This window comes from Molothrus ater, chromosome 8 (assembly GCF_012460135.2).
Source record: "Molothrus ater isolate BHLD 08-10-18 breed brown headed cowbird chromosome 8, BPBGC_Mater_1.1, whole genome shotgun sequence".
Classification (NCBI taxonomy): Eukaryota; Metazoa; Chordata; class Aves; order Passeriformes; family Icteridae; genus Molothrus; species Molothrus ater.
In genome coordinates this window covers 23,254,145-23,272,013 of record NC_050485.2, presented here as the reverse complement: position 1 = coordinate 23,272,013, position 17,869 = coordinate 23,254,145, and the positions used below count along the sequence as shown (strand labels likewise).

General features: G+C 41.6%; 1 protein-coding gene across 3 annotated transcripts in view; it reads right to left on the bottom strand.

Annotated features, from left to right (window-relative positions):
* WBP1L (WW domain binding protein 1 like) overlaps nt 1-17,869 on the bottom strand; it is a 59,311-nt gene that overhangs the window by 39,050 nt on the left and 2,392 nt on the right. Inside the window, exon 1 of one of the 3 annotated variants that reach the window (XM_054515667.1) lies at nt 13,117-13,156. The exons of the other annotated variants lie outside the window; for them this stretch is intronic. Coding sequence (XP_054371642.1) covers nt 13,117-13,143 — 27 coding nt within the window. The 5' untranslated portion in view covers nt 13,144-13,156. Of the gene's footprint in view, nt 1-13,116; nt 13,157-17,869 lie in introns of those variants that run through there. 3 annotated transcript variants of the gene reach the window in all.

Below are 17,869 nucleotides of genomic sequence, written 5' to 3'. Positions count from 1 at the left end.
ATTTTTAAGCCAAAATTGTAAAACCAAGAAGATAAAGATTTTGTTAATATCCTCTGATCAGAGATAAACATCATAAGGAGAGTTAAACTGTGAAGAAGAGCAAGAGAAAAAAAGATTTTATGTTTTGCCATCATTTACCAGGAATGTCACTGTGTCAGTGTAGAATATGAGCATGCCAACATCAGCTTCCCTGAGTTTTTGAGAGCCCTACATGTAGCCATTCTACTTCTGCACGTGTTCTGAGACACAATACTTTTCACTCATTGAACAAACAAGCAGATCTAACCTGAAAGGTGGAGGAGTTAAGAGAACATCTCAGTTTTATTTATCTAGGCCTACTGGCAGATGTAGCTGACAGGATTTTCCTGCCTGTTGCTTTTCTGGTTGCCTTCATTCCCACCACAATATCCAGATATCTGAAAAACCAACATCCAAATGGCTCTCCATGCTATGCATCAAATCCAAAAAGCTTGTGGAGGTGACTGAAAACCAGGCTTCCAGTTTTCTGAAGGGTGGGACCAGTGACCACATCTACAAGGAACAACACAGCAGCTAATTCTGAGCCAAAAGGAGATGGCAGGCAAGGCTGAAGCACATGTACCAGGACAAGAGAAAGGACTGCCTGCCAGAGGAGAATGCAGAGGACAAAGTACTTTGGCCATCATTTGAACAAGGAGGGCAGCCCAGCAAGGAATGCAGAAAAGTCACCTGCCACAGAACATTAAGATGCCATGTTAGACTGAATGCCCCACAGCAGAAGTCTGAGACTTATTCTTCCCAGGACACCAAAGGATCTCTTTTCCAGTCTAAGCTGCAGCACAACATTCATTCCCACTGACCTCACTTTTCCCCTTGCATGAGGAACACACCCAAGGTGCTATCTTGATCAATGCAATCACAAAAGGTTGTTCATTACATGCAACAGTTCAGTAAAGCACATCTGGCAGTATGACAAAACTCTGCACAGGGACACCTTGAAATTCTCCTGTTCTATTTTATCTACATCAAATCCCACTAATATCTAAACACTCCTCTGTCTCCAGGAGTGCAAGAGCTGTGGGCTGGTGACAACCTGCAGCTTCACTCCATGTGGCCCCCAGTCTGTGTCATGAAAGCCTGGCACCAAGACTTACATGAAGAAACTGCACACACAAAGGGGATGGAATATCATGCTCCACCCTCATGAAAGGCATTCTCTGGTCCTGCTTACAGCCTGAAAAGCAAGGGGCAAGAGGTTCTGTCTTTACTCTCCACAGTTGTCTTCAGCTATACTTGATGCCTGCACTCCGCCTAAGTTTATGTTTACTTCACATTGACAAATATGTTCTTTTGCAGTCTGTTTAATCTATTTTCAAAAAGACAGGTAACACTTTTTGGTTTTTTACATTAGTCAGGTTTCTTGTGCAAGACAAATTATGGCCTCTATACAAAACATAACTGGGATTCCAAATAACTGGTCATCCATTCTCAAACTGTATTGGGCTTCATGTCTGGCAAAGTCACTGTTTTCTATTCTTTCCTTTTCTACTAGCAAAATAAGAACAGAATTTACTGTATCAGAAACAGATTAGGTCATTAATGTTTATAGAGAACACCTATTACTTTACACAAAAGATTTGATGTTTCATTTTTCATTTGATATTTTTCATCCTAGTTCAGTATTAATATTTGTATACATACTGAAAACAAGGAGAAATCTTAAAAGTTCACAGGTTTCAGAAGAGGACATTCTGTGATTTAGTTATTTGCAGGAAGCAAGAGAAAACAAATACAAAATCATACTGTTTATGAAAACTAGTAATTGTTGAGGATGACCATGTTTTTTTAGGGTCAATCTTTGAAGAACTGGCAGTAAAAAGAAGCATCTTCCTTTTATTTACCCCTGTTCTATACCAAATATCCATACTAAAAATAAATTTTAAAACTAAGACAACTCTATTTTCTTTTATTCTTCCACAGTATCAAGGAGACTGAAAGCATAATTCATTCTAATAATTTCCTGTAAAGGAGGATTTCATTGTCAACTATAGTAAGCAAACACCAGATTTAAATTTTCCCTTGCAACTTGCCAATATTCTCATGACTCAGCTTAAGAAAAAAGTTTTCTTTCCACTTCAGTAACTTTCCTCTTTTGGTCTCCAGCAAAAAGATGGATGATAATTTAGAAAGATTCCTAGCCATGCATCATTTATGGCTGATATCAGTTACAAGCCAAAAAGTAATCAGAGATTTAAAATACTGGCAGAAATAGTTTAGTGGTTGGTATTCCTTTGATAGCAGACTTCAATACTGACTTTATAAAATCAGCATCAAAAGAGATACAGAAACATGTACTCAGTGCTTCTGGCATACTTGGTTGTAACTGGACATTCTAAGTAGGAAGCCATAAATACATTGGGTCTCTGAGATAACCAGCAACATGGTAGCAGTAAGTGGAATCAGGATTAAAAATTAACTATCTCATCATTTCTCCCAAAGTGCCAAGAACTCAGACCTTCACATGACTGAAGACTCTTTACAGAGTAACCACATGTGAAAATACATACTCCAGGCTCACAGGACTGGAACCCTCATAACAAAGTGTCACAGTGATGACTCAAGCTCTATGGGCAACTTTTTTTTCCATGCCATTAAATATCTAATTTTTCTGTCTCCACGCCTCACAACCCACTTTTTGTACCTCAAAATACTGACAAAAGTTACCAGTGATCTCCCATGGCATGATATGCATGGGAAGCTATGCAACAGCCTTTGGGGTGGGAAGCCAGTTCAAATCTTAATTTCTCAACTCAGGAGCACAAAGAAAAGAACACTTGTACCGGCTTTCACATCTCTCTTCTTCACATCTTGACGTCTCTGCTAAGAGATTCTAACAACCAGGACACCAGAATTCATACTTCAGCATCTTCAACTTCTTTCCTGAAGGACTCCAGCTATTGATTCCTGATAACGCTGCCAAGCTGGTCCCTGAAACAAGCCAGAGAGCGCTCAGGAAACATTCAGGAAAAGGTTGGAAGAAAGAGGTGGTTGCAGGCAGATCCCAGCACGTGGTTGCAGGCAGATCCCAGCACGCAGGAGGTCAGCCCCTGACTGCAGGGATTAGCAAGGCTTTCCATATCACAGCATATCTCAAAGAGACTACAAGGATTTCCCAACTTCAGAAAAACAACTCAAAGAGGACACAAAGAGGAACTGGGACGCTGCAAAGGCCTGTGTGGCTGAACTGAACCCCTGAAGCTCTCTGCAGCCTGGGCAAGGTACAGTCCAATGTGTTATCACAAGTACCAGATGTTACTCTACACTGAAGTGCACACTTCTTGACCAGAAGCCTGATTTTAGAGGTCAGATTTAGCAGTGCTGCTTTGTACAAGGATTCTGACATGAATGCTAGAAGCAACAAACAAGAAGGAAAGAAATAAAGAAAAAAAAAAGCCAACCAACCAACCATCATTCTTTAGAAGAGCAGCTGTCTGGAAGAATTTCAGAAATACTTCGTCCAAAAGTGCTTCAGTTGCCATTCAAAATACTCTCCCATTGCATTTTCAATTTCAAAATCTCTTTGCCTTCAAAGTCTGTATCCTCCTATATTTTATTCAAAAGCTCTTGCAATTTAAAAGTCATAGAAAAGCATACCAAAAATACCAGACCTGACTAAATGCATCCATTTCCCTGCAACCTTTATTCCTTCTAAAGCTCCATGTGTGCTTACAAGCATATACAGATACACAAGTGAAACAGGATTTTCTGGTATAGAAAGATCTGCTTCTAGTGTTTATTTTCCACTTGAACCATAAATTTGAATAGCAGATGCTCCAATTTTAGTTTAAGCAAGTAAACATAAATCCTGATGAAAGGCATTAGGGGTATAAAAATGCCCATTACCTCTTTGGACTAGATTTGAACTGTTGACTTAACGATGTGACACTCAGTAGTTCTTCAACTGTGATCACAGATATTTGCATCAGCAAATACTTAAATCCCAGGAGATGATACTTCCTTGGGAAGAAAAGAAGTCTTCAGAAGTAAAAGTCTACATTTGTGCCATTTTAACAAGCAAGAAAATACAAGTAACAGTCACTTGATTCCTATGGGTTTCTAGAAGATCCTGGTATTACAAGTACACAACACATGAATTTGTAACAAAAGCCAGAACTTGCAAAGCTCAGCATTCACTACTAGACAGGGGTAAACACAGCAAGTCCCAATAGTCTCTGTCATGGCTTTAGAAATTTACTAAAAATGAAGACAGATTTTATATAAAAATGCACAAATAGATCCACTTTGAGATGACTTACTAGGAATTAAGGCTTTCACATTCTGTTCAACGGCATCATGCACATCTGCAGAGCCTGGCATCATAGCATCTACCCCACCAGAACTATCCAGGCTCTTTGCAATCCAGGAGCCTTGCATCAATATCCTGGTGCTGTGGCAGTGCAGGTAGGTGCAGGTCCCAATGAGGCAAGCACACACTCCTCAGCTGGTTTCAAAGAGGCATCAGCTGAAGGCAGCTATCACTTCATCTTGAAGAGAACCATTCTCTGATATTTTGTTTGGGTGTAAAAATTTCACAATGATACATGTGCCAGCAATGCAGATAGAGCCAAAAGCACAATTAACAATTCCCAGCAGAGGGTAGATGCTGTTTAACATTTTTCAGAAAGTACTGCATATGTGCAGGCACTCCATTTCACTGAAGAATCTCTAAAGCCATCTCCTATTCAATAGTAGTATTTTTAATCTCCCTGATGAAATATAATATTCCCATGAACAGCCAGCAGCCCCTCTCCCCATCACATATGCAAACTCACCCACAAGTGTGACCAATCGTACAAAAAGGCTCTTGAGAAGAAGCATCTGTACAAACAGTGATCTGCCTGCCGGGGGATGAAGTCCTTTGCTTGGGTTTGCTTTGGAACTACAGATGTGCTTCAGCTGCTCTACTCTCTTTCAGCCATCCCAAAAATACCAGCCAAAACTGTCAGGCCATCCACATGAAGACAGTCACATTCTCCAGTTGGCATCCAAGAGGTGTGCAATTAAGGACTTGCCAAGAAAAGGTACTTATCATAGGTAATTTTCACAATATCACACATAGCATTAAAATAGCTTCAAGAAAGGAAAGAAAAATCTAGTATAAATTACAAAAGCAGGTGATAAATCTTCCAAAAGCGTTCAAAAAGATCGCAGTAAAAGCTTGTAAGGGTGAGCAAACTGATTTCATAAACATGCTTCCGATTAACCCTTTCACAGCTTCAGAAAGATACCATCTCTGTTGTTCCCAAGCACATCTGCCAGAGCTTGCCAAGGAAAGCATGAGCAAGCAGCTTCAAAGGCAGGGTGACGTACCTATAGCAGTAAGCCCTAATCCTTTCTGGGGAAACCACGCAAACTTAGTCATACAAAATGGGATTAGAAATTCTAAAACAAAACAAGGCATTGAAGGAATTAGCAGTCCTCCCAAAATCACGTTGAAAATATTGAGCAACATTTAAATAACAACTTTTGTCAGGGCTGATAAAGAGAAATAAAACTAACATCTTTGACAGGAAACCTTCAGCGGATGGGAATAGGAACAGGATATCTGAGTCAGCCCAAAACCTTACACACTGGACGATGGCAAAGAGCAGAGGTGTCCAAGAGCACCACAGCCATCACCCCTAGAAATTCAAGTGCATAGACGCCTAGAAAAAGATTTCTGTGATTTGACCATAGGAAACATGGCATTGATGGAAGCAGACAGTGCTTTGACAATAAAGTGATTGCTCATGTGCAGGGCCAGAGGGAGAGTCTCTGGGGGGCAATTTGGGAAGCACAGCCTTATTCTTTCCACAGTTCATAATGTCATTCAAACTTATGTACACAAGAATGTTGCAACTGCTCAAGTGATCATCTCCACTAGCGTCACACACATGGCAGAAATGCAGAGGTCAGGATTTCTGAGGCACTTCCCCAAGGAGACAGTTAATGTGACTTTCTGAAGTTCCCCACGTTTCTTGCACTGGAACTTCCTGGACAACAGTGTTGCTTATTTTCCAATGCCCGGATCTAACCCAAATTACATGTTTACACAATCCACATGAAATTCAGGTTTTGATCAATGTGTGTTTTCATCTTTGAACAAGAGCTGATTTTCTAACTTAAGACAATCTTTCTAAAATAAAACATGTCTGTGCATAGGGTCAGGGTGCCTGGAGAGATCCTAAAACAATTAGTTCAAGTGAGCTTCCCATGCCTTCTCCCTGCCAAGCAAGCTTCATTAGCAAGTACCAAGTATTCAAGTCCTGATGGCTTCAACAGATAAAAGAGAGAACACAAAGACTTGCATCAGGAAAAGGAAGGCAGTGGAATAAAGTAGATAAGCAAGGAGAGAAAATAATACATTGAGAAAAAAAAGCAGACCATCATGATCTAAGTGCTAATTAAATCTGCTCCCAATCGGTATTAAATGAATATGACCATAAGGCACGAGTCCAGTCTAGCAAGAGAGAGCATATTTACCCTTTGATCATTCTCTGGTGTCAATGGAAACCCACTGGGGCTTGAAGAGATACCAAGTCATTGAGAGATGACTATCTAATTTAGCACACAGAAGGTGAGTGAAAGTAAATTCGAGTTTCCACCCCACATCCTCAGGTCCGGGACTATCACTCGCATTTAATGAAGTCAGAGCACTCAGATTTCAGTCACCTCCCTCTGCTTTCTCCCTTCACAGTCAAGTCTCTTCTTTCCTAAATATCAGGCTCTTCTTTCCTTTAGAAAGGCCTCCACGCTTCCCTCTCTCCAAAGTGAAAAGAAAACAGGACAAGGCAGGTGACATGCAGCTACTTTGTCATGCCAAGCAGTACAGCATAGGGCTGTCCAAATTCAGGGCAAGAGCAGAATCACTGTGCTACCTTTCATTTACAACTGACACTGCTATTTGAGTCTTTTCTCCCTTGCAGTCTCATAGATCCCAGCAGAGCCCTTCAGAAGAGTGACCTTGCAGCAACAACCAACTGTACAATGGCAGGAACAATGGGAACCAGGAAGATCCTAAACCAAAAGCTGTGGTAGCTTTGAGTAGAGGAGTTTGGAAACTGCTTATCTAGAGTCTCTGCAGGGAAAGCAAAAAGACATTTAAAAACCACCCTGCAGAGCCCCTCTGAAATCTCAAAGTTAACCATGAAGCCAGGAGAACTGCACATGAAGCCAGGAGAACTGTGAGAAAATTCAGCTTCTACCAGTAGCAGTAACCCAATCAACTAGCAGAGCCTCTTTGGTATACCTAGACAAAAAAAAATAAAAGAAAGAGAAGATAGGACATTTCACACTCTGCTCAGTCTCTTGGAAGATGAAAGCAAAGAGGGGATTTTTTAAAGTACTTGCTTAGAAGTTTTGGAGGAAAAGAACAACCCCTAGTTTTCCTTCCATATTTAGGCTGAGAATTTTTCAGTATTTCCACTGTTGCGAAACAGAACACAGAAGAAAACAAATCTTCTTTGACTAAACAGAAGTGCCAACCAGAAAATAAGCCACAAAAGCTTGTATAAATACACGCATATCCCAAAAACCAGATGCACCTATCAAAGCATTGTTTCAAGTTTGTCTGAGTTGAGAGTGTAACTGAACTCTCTGTACTTGTTGCTAAGAACAATTTTACTCAAAATAATAACCAGGATTCAAACCAAGCAAGAAATAATGAACTTGGGTTTAATTGGTTTGCGAGAAACCCAATTTGCAAGTGCTATCCTTAGCCAGCTATTGAATATGACTGAGCCCAGAAGGCACTGTGATGAGTGACTTAAGTGGAGGCACCCTACACCCACCAACATTCCTGCTGAATGAATGTGAAATCGGCAAGAATTGCTTTTATTTATCTTACTAAAAGCATTTCTTGGAAGGGCTGGAAAAATTTATTTCAGATGGATTTTTCAGCTGAGAACAAAGTTGTATTTATTATAATTATGCACTCTCCAGTGTGGCCTGCCTTGCTGAGAAAGAACATTAAATTCAGCTGTGCACGAACTCATGGAAGTGACCTTTTTGAATGAAAATGCTGCAGCAAGAGACTTGTGGAGCATTCTCACTAAATAACCTACTGTCTGCAACTTGTAGATTAGTGCTCAGACCACTGATTTTAGCTGCTACTTACACGGGCACAAGTCCACATGAGGTCAATCATGAGGTCAAGCTGAGAATAAATCGTGTGTGCTGCAGAATACAGTATAGAGAACTGTACTTGGTCTCCAGTCCAGTATGGATTTATGAAATTTTGTTAACCATGATTTAGAAGCATAAGATTGCAAGGCACTTTAAAGAGGTCTTTTCTGCAGGACACCCAGTGTTCACTTTATATAAGAGGATCAAAGGTGTTATTGACAGAAAGGGAACAAGCTCTCACTTTATTGAGAGCAACAAATGCAAAAACTAACACCCACCACCCATGCAGAAATAGCCTGCTTCCTCTTTGTGGAAGGACAAGGATTATCTAGAAGACTTCTGCTCCATGGCAAGCCCACACACTTGGGGAGAAGACAGGTTAGCACTGAAGAACTATCAAGTTAAACTAGAATGCTCATTTCATCACCAAATGAAAGGTGAAATGTAAAATAGCGAGAGTGCAAGACACACACTTGTTTGGAAATTAAGGATGTCGTTTCAGTGTGCACATATAAAATGTCCCCCTTAGACCCATCAGATGATCTTACTCTTTGCAGAAAGGTTGGGTATCTCATCCTATGAAGAACTTAACACAGATGTCTGAGCCTTCCCAGCAGCTGGGCAGTCAAATTCCTGGTGCCAAAGAAAGCAAGGCAAGCTTTCGTGATGACGTCCAGGACATCTCATGGGCAATTGGAAATCATTCCTCTGCCTGCCCAGCCCAAGAGCATCCCACAAGGATCAGGATCTGCTGGCAATCTGCTCCAGGCTCCCTCTCCCTTTCACTCCCAAGGTATGCTCTCATGGTTCATGGCCATCTGAAGATTTTGGTATGCAGTTCAAAAGCCTATAAAAGAGACTACCCTGTACTAAGCATCCAGAAGTCAAAATGCAGCTGTAAAAACAGTTTGTGCTGCCAGTTTGGGTTCTGCACTCCCTTTTCAGATTCTGCATTTGCATTTCAGCCAGCTCCCACTGCTCTGCTCGCTGAACCTGCTGCTTTGGTTCCAAATCTCCATCTCTGTGTGCTGTTGTCTCCAAGGGGAAATAAGATACAAGAAATTCCATGTTTTGACTTTGCTACAGAACCAATTAACTCAGCTGCAAAGAAGGAAAAGCTTTCACTTGAAGGAATAGTTTTCCATGCACAAACAGAGCACATGCAATTTGTGAGGAGCACTAAAGCTTAATCCTCATGTGTCTTCACATGTTGATTATTTACAGTAATGGTTTCCAGATAAATAGAAAACAATCTCCACTCAAGTACAGAAGAAGCCAAGAACAATAAAACTGTATCTTGACAATTAGGTAAAGTTTGACCGTAGTACTTGAGGGCATTAAAAGCCTTTGGACCAAAACCTTGCAGAAGAAAAGCAAGTGCTTCTTAGTTAACAATTAATAATTTAGACCTGAAGACTTTTAGCCAGACATCCAGCTGAAGAGGAAAATTACACACTATTTATACAGCCAGTACCACACAATCTCCTAGTATTTTGATACAAAAAATACAATTCATTTGCCATTTTAATGTCCACATTGTAGATGAGAAATGTGAAATTACTTTCTTAATATCATGTGGTAAGCCAGGATCACAACTGAAGAGTTCTTGCAAAATTACTTATTCATCAAAGGGAGTACATTGGAGCGTTTAAAAATATTTTTAATAATATTTATAGATTCACTCTAAAAAAACCCAAAACTAAAGCTAAACTCCAAAAATGTTCTACTTTTTCCCCATTGTTGCACTGTCTTTTGGGTTAAGTAAACTAGCAAGGCACTTCACCCTTGAGAGCCCTCATAACAAGCATATGCAAGATGCCTGCTGCCAGGATAGGGAAAAAGCTGATCAACACAGAAGCAGTGCAAGACTTGTAATGAAGAGGTTATTAGGTTGAACTAGATAAAAGAAGTATGTTTAAAGACCATTTCTTTAATTAGAGACACTAGTTAAAATCACAAACAAGTTTTACCTTGTACCCTGTCCTGAAGGAAAGTGCCTTCAGAAGGACGGTTGGCAGGCAGTGCCTGTGCAAGAGAAGAGCCACTAATAGTAAGAGCTCTCAGCAAAAGAATACAAATAAACAAAATCTAGGGTCATTAATTTCAGAGTCTGTCCCAGCTTGTGAAGTGCCACTAGAACTTAAGGTTTCCAGAATTGTAAAATTAACTATTTCTGTGTAATGATAAAGGCTGCATCAACAGCAGCACTCAGCAGCCTAACACTCATGCAAGGTACACAGTTTCATAGACACAAATAAACCCTCCATTTGTTTGGTTCCAAAAGATCAAGATGGCCCACACCATCCAGCCAGGTCACTGTAAAGATCTCACCTAGTGCTGCTTTCCTCCCCTGAAGATCTCTACATTTTCCAGCTGAAGCAAACTGTTCACTGCCTTGCATACACAGATTTAGTCCTGTTTTATTAGGACACACTGAATGTACTTAATCCTTTGGTTGCACTTCTAAAATCTTTTAGAGTAGGATTACAGCAGGAAGAGTTTTGGTTATATACTGTTAGATAACATAACACAGCCAAGAAACCATCACTTTTACACTTTGTGTTGCCCAAAGTTTATCTGCTCTGTTAAAGGCTGAGAAAAAAAGGAGATTAGTCTGAGCCTCATCCACACCTGGAATACAGCAAGCCCTTACATTTCACACCAGCCTGAAGTTACATGCCAGCAAAGGTGAAACAAGGCAACAACAGATTTGTCTGGCCCTTAATCTAAAGTTTTCCTGGCACAATGCTTCTTGAAAGATATATATCATGCTGAAAATAAAGGAGGACTGCTTCTCCAGCTAGTCCCTCTAAAGAAAGCAGACTGTAGGTTTTAGAATAGAAAATGATTGCTCCAGAGCTCCTGAATTCATCTTTGGCAGGATGATCCTTGGACTTTGGAGCCAAATGGTGGGCCTAAGAGCACAAAATAGGTCTGAGGAGAAAAATCTTCTAACTCTTGTTTTGACAGCCTAACCACTGGTTTAGTATGATCACAGACTCTGGAAAGTAGAGATAAAAAGAGCAGAAAAGCAAGAAAGTCAGTAAAAACAAAGAGCCACAAACATGAGAGAGATATTAATAACCAAGCATGTGAGATGCAAAAAATTCCTAGTGAGATGAGTAGGAAAAATGAGCAAAACAATGAGACAAAAAGAAAACAATACAGCTAGGAAAAAAAGTAGAGGAAAATAAGAGCTCTTATTTTTGACACAGCGATTTAAGATAGGCTCTGTTGGAGTCCAAGTGCTAAGTGTCAGTAAATGGAGACAATCAGCAATGACAGATGTCTGCAAGCCTGTTTTATCTAAGCTGCAGATCACAGGAGGCTGGAGAGTCAAATGCAAGCTGTTTGTGAAGTTTGCCTCTTCTAAAGACAGAAGTCAAAAACGACAAGGTAATTTGAAGACAATTCAACACAGGCATAACCCTCCTCCTCCTCCTCCTCTTCTTCAGCATTCACTGTTAAAGCAGTCTGCAAACAAATGAGGCAACCACTAAGAAAAGGAGGAATTAATCACACAGGAGACCCAGACATGAGTCATGACTTTCACACGTATTCAGGTAGTTACATGCATTCCAAGCAGAGTAAAGGTCTTTCGGATCATAACTGAGGAAAATTCTTACCTTCCCCCAAGAAGAGAGGCAAGTTTGGTAATTTTACAGTTACAACTGATACACAGGATGTGATGAAGTCAGCCCAGTGTTGTGGCCTTGAAGACTGCCTTCGTCAAAGGTTTTGTTCAGTGTTTACAACACCCCTGTACACTATGCCCACCACCTCCTCCAGCCCTTCCCTTACCTCCTGGCTCATTCTGATCTCAGCCCCCACTTAACCCTTTCATTCCACACCAGTCACTCCGAATTCTTGTTTAGCTCAGCTCTAAAATGTGCTTTTACCGACTGCTACCTCTGTGGGACAGATTTTCTGCCCACCACCAGTGGGATGGCTGTCACAGGGGATAATTTATGCAACAGCATGGCCTGATCTTCTGCTGGAGACAGAAGACATGCAGTTCCCATGGGTTCCTGCCAGCAGTCATCCACCACCTGGGATTTAAAGGGGATCCCAAACCGAGAAAGAGGTTTTTAAAACAAACAAGTGACTTCTGATACAGTGTAAACAAATAAAAAGCTTATTACACAGAGTAAGGAATACAGAACTTAGAAGGAAGAGGACTTCTGCATATTTTACACTCTTTCTGTATCAAGCCTTTGGTGTGGCTGCCACCATTACACCATTGTTTGACTGGAAGTATTATCCAAGACTCTCTTTCTTGACTATCAGCTCTGATTCCACAATAAGTTTAAAAAAAAGGTCTCTTGTGGACAACAGTACTTGACCTGCTGGCCATATCTTCATGCTGGACATGAGAGAAAAGAGTGAATCAGTTCTGCTCCCTAAAAAGCCTTTGCACTGTCTGTAGGAAAGTCATTAATGGTCAAGTGTCTTCCCTGCTTCCAAAGGAACACTTGACACCTTTAACACAGGGAAAACTAAGCATGGCTGGTGAGATTACTGGCAAAACACACTCTTCATAGCTGTTGCTACAGCTTATCAACCTTTTCACCTTCAATTTGCTCTTTTGCCAGCGGGAGACAAAATGAAAAATAAAAGTAGCTCTGTAACCACTGGAGCTGACCTCTCATAAATGTTTTCCACAAGGCTGACTGACTTTGCAGGCTCACAAACTGTGAGCTCCAACGGAAGCTCTGGTAAGAGGTAAGGCATGTATCATGTCAGTCAACCCAACTCAAACATTTCCCAGTGCTAATAAGCTCACTAGTGTAGCTTCTCACCCAGTGAACCCCTGTTTGTTTGGTTTTTTAAGGTGTCTCTGTGCCTACCTGTTTCCAGGAAATATGTTGAAATTTTACGCATCTTTGAGGTATCTTCCTATCAAATTTCGTTCAAGTTGGTCGGTAGCTTCAAAACGGATGGGGAGATGGACACTGATAACTACATAAAGCTCACCTTCTTCTGTGAACTATCTTCTTTCATTAATAAAATCCATTTTCCTGCTCAAGTCACTCTCTCTGCCTTCTCCAGGACATTTAACAAATGTCAGTATCTTGACAAGCTCCCTCAGCCTGAAGTAGAGCCAAGAGAGGGTTAGTATCTGCTTTTCCCACTGTTCCCTCCCAGATCTCAAAAATAAATCCCCACAAGCAACAAAACAAACAAAAAAAACCCAAACCAAAACACAAAAAGCCCCCAAACACAAAAAACCAAACCCCATGGACCTCCACTTGATATGCCTCTGAAATTTTTATTACTGCCTTGCACACACCAAAACTAGAGATGAAATAAAAACACATCACCATTAGAAGTAACAGACTTCCACTTCATAGTAATGGAGAAGAATAAAGAGGAAATAAGGGAGAATTCTCTTCTTTATTGCTGAGATCTTTCCTTTCTTGAGTTTCACTCTTCCCTCTGCTAGTCCTAAAGACTGCTGTCAAGAACAGAAGGTCTCGATCCTTTACAAAAAAAGGAAAGGTCCATGTTGTCTCTTATTCCCTAAACCTAGCACCCAACAACTTGTCAGTCCTGGTAGCTGCTTGCCATACCCACCTACACCTCTGCAACCCATTGTCAGCAAGAAGCCATTTAAAATGCTGCTGGCCAAAACTCTGTGCCTTGGGATCTGCACTGGGAATCTCCTCTCAGTCACTTCCTCATAAGCTTCCTGTGCATGTCAGTGTTTGGATTTAGTTTACAGTATGCCAGTATAAAAGTGCTTGGGAAGAAGGAACTGTCTGAAAACTGCATCTGAATCTCCTACGCAACCCAGTTCTCATGTCCTTTTTTTCTCTGACCAGTTTGGACCAGCACTGGGCAATGCCAGGTGGAGAGATACTGGCTCAGCAGAGAAGGGCTGCAAACAAGCAGCACCACAAGGTGTCTTCACACAAAATATAGTCTCTTTCTACTTGCAGGTGTTGTTCTGGGCAGAGCATGCCAAGGAGCACTGGCTATATTGGCATTAAATGGTTTGTCCTGCTGCATCAGTCTGCCACCATCACCTACCTCACTTTGCACCTAGCAAACCCCTGCGTGCAAACTGCTCTGTTGCAGTTCCAGAAGCAATTGCACAGACCACAGCTATCATCTAAAAATAATACTGGAGGTGGTGATCCCACTGATAATCACATCATTAGAGAAGAATCAAGCTTTTCCTTGTCCAAGCAGATAAACAGCAGGTCTCTGCAGCACCTTGAGCCTTCCTCTGCAGTCAAACAGTATCTACTGCTGAAATCGTGGAAAAAACTTCATTTGTGACTGCCACAGCAACACACTTCTTTTAACAAGCAAGGTAAGGGCATGCAATTCCTGCTCAGCAAGCCTGTCCTCTCCAGCCAGCTGTTATTTCAGGTACGTTTGTTACGTGCACTCTTCACAGGCCTAGCCACACAATCACCTGTCACAGCTCCATTGCCACAGCACCCAGGTGTTGGCATCTCAAAACATCTCTTTTTAGCTGTGTGCTTTCCAATCACACACGACAGCAGGGGGGATGAGGGATCCAACTTCCCTGTCAGCATCTCTCAATGAACTCAGAGAAGAATACCATCCGTCACCCTGAGCTCTTTTCCTCTGACTCAGAAGCACAAACCAAAACCTGGCATAATCAGGCTGTCCTGCAACGTGCAATGAGCATCTCTGCCTTGCCATGACTAATGGCCCTTCCAGCACTGTCACCAGCCCTGCCTCACAGACAGCTTTTAAGATCTCTGACACGCTGAGTCCTTTCCCCTACACTGCAAAACAGCAGCACAGCTTGCCTGCTTGTCTTGGATTCATTTGTTTCATTCTGAAACAAATGCAAGAAAGGACTCTGTAAGAGACATAAAGTCATTGGTTATACGCATTAATAAGCTCAGAGGACTCCTATGCAGCTATCCAGAAAGGGCAAATGCTTACCCTGTAAAGCAGGGCAGCTCAGATCAGAGGAATATCCCCAAACCTGGTTCCAAGTACACGTTGTCAGGAGACAGAACAAAAGGCCACGTGCAGCTCAGCATTACTGAAACTGCTGGACATGCCTGACAAGGAGACCTTTGCATAGGCACAGCCACAACCACAGGGCACATCAGTGACAGCACTGCATGGAGAAGTAGGCCACAGGATCATTAGCCCAACAATAGCTTTTTGCCACAAGCAAAAGTCTGTTCAATCCTGCCAATCATCCCAATGTGACTTAAAGGGAAAAAAGGCAAAAAAGAAAAGGTGGGCAGTTTGCATTTACTAAATATATTGCCCATTACCTCAGAGGATGGCCATATGGAGGATCATAAAGAAACACAAACTATTACCAACATTAGTGCCCTTCTAATACCACACAAAGACTAAGGTGAACATCAACATAACACCATGTTAATACAGGCTGACAGAGTCATATAAAAGAGCAGAGCTTCCATTTTTGCCAGCAGAAAAGCAGCTGTTGAAGATGCTTACAGGAGCAGCACTTCTGGGAATGAAACTGAGGGTTCAGTGGGTGTTTTATCCAGGTCTGAATAACTGCTGTTGAAATGTGGCGGCATCCATCCTCTGCCTCCGTGCCGATGGCAGATCACGACTTTGGGCATGACCTCAGAGCAGAGCAGCACCTCATTCAGCAGGGACACTCAGTACTGGATGCTCCCACTAGCCAGATGTGGCTGACCTGGCCCAACAGGCTGGGGGGATGGAAAAATCCCCAACCATAGCAAAACAACTCTGGTAGATGAAACCTTCCAAGTTCCCTTCTCACACACAACTCTGCAACAGTTGCCCAAATTCATTCTTAAACAGGTGCTAGCTCTATTTTCCTTAACTAATATTTGCGGGGTGGCAGACAAATTCTCAGAAAGGCAATGACAGGTCCCAGTCACAGAGATGCCTTGACTTCTATGAAGAAATCTGCCACTCTCCTCCCCAGGGTTCACTGGACGTTTTCAGACCTGGCTTTCCATCTGCTGCCCAGCTGCAGAGATGCAAGTTGAAAGTCTTAAAGCATTTTGTGTAATTATGAGTGCAACTCACAAAATTTAATCAGCAGGAAAGCGTGCTATACAGATGAGACACTGGAGTTCACAGTGTTACAATCATCACAGAAAGAGCAGTCCTTCTCCCAGCCTGCAGTTATTTAGAGGTTCCTGTTCTAAGCAAGTGCATCACGTACTTTGATCTCTGCTGCCTCCTGCCAAAATTGTGGATATTAGCAAGCCAAAAAACCAAGAGTCTCAGACAAAGATATGGCAGACAAAATACACCCAGTGGTACACAAGTAGCTCTCCTCCTGAAGGAACCTGATCCATTTCAGGAGACACAGAAGTGCAGTTGTAACTAATTACCTTTACCTTAATAAAAAACGTTGCTTTAAACTTACAGATGAGGAGCCTGTTACATGAGGATTGAAACTTTGCTCTTCAGTTCACAGACTACCTGAAGTGATGCTCTGAAAGGGTGTGAATCCAGCCAAAGCCTTGGACGAAGCATGGTAACGCCACATTGGTGCAATCAGAGCTGTGGTCACAGAAACTCTGGGTTACAGGGGTGTTAGCCACAGTGACAGTCGTGCTGAGCTGTTCCTCAAAGCAAGGATCTGTCCTCTTTGTCACATATGATGAATCATGCCTCAAGTCACAGTACTTCAAGCAAACTCTTTAATTTGGGATTAAATTGGTCTTTACGAACATGCTTCTGCCAGATTTTGGCTCAAAACCACCTTATTAGAGAAAGACAGATTCCACAGACTTGTCACATAGTTAACATTCACTTAAATCTCTTGTTTTTAAAGACAACAACAGTTGAGAAAACTATGTAATAATTAAGTTGCAGGCATGGGAAGCAAACAGATTATTGAGATGGTCAAATAACCTTTATTCTGCCCTGTAGAGACAAACTAAGATAGAAAAATTATTAAAGTTTAAAGTTTTTCATTAGAAATTTTATCAATTTCATTTTGAAATACATTAATTTCTTATTTCCTTCTGCCATAAACTGAGAAGAAGCACATAGCTAAGGTGTGCTCTAAGACTCTACTTCTACAGCTGCTACTGAACACAGCTAGATTTCTTCTTCCTGTGATGTTTATCCTGATTTTATTAAAACATAATTGGAATACTTCTGCCTGTAATTTACTAATAAATGCTTCCACTCAAGTTAACAAAGTTTCATGCTCTGATTACAAGTGAAACTGCAATGAATAGTCATGGAGACAGATAAACCTGGACTTGGGATAGAAGATAAAGAGCTCATCATTTTCTCTGTGATCCACCTTAGTTAAAAGAAAGGTCTTTGACAATCCTGGACAGCCTGGATTTATTTTAACCTTTAAAATCAGACACTCCTGCAGAGCACAGTGTGTTCTCCTGAATGTTTGTTCAGTGCCAGGCAGTACAGCCCCACCTCCTGAATTATTTAAAGGACACATTTCTTGCAGCCCAGCCTTAGACCACCATGTCTGTGGAACAGTTCTTCCAGGCAAGGGGACACAGACCCTGAGCAAGAAGCTCTCCCTGGCAGCAGAAGCAATCGGGACATAGCAAATGTCTGCAAGGTATATGGAAGTAGGCAGCATTCACCAGAGGCAGCAAGGGCAACAGCACTCTGGAGAGGACAAGAGACAAATGCTGTCAGGGTTTCAGGTAGAAATACAAGAACCTTTGGTGCAGAGATCTTCCAAGTCCAGCACTGCCGCGCTGCAGGTCTTCTCTGTGAACTCACTGGCTTGCTCTGATGA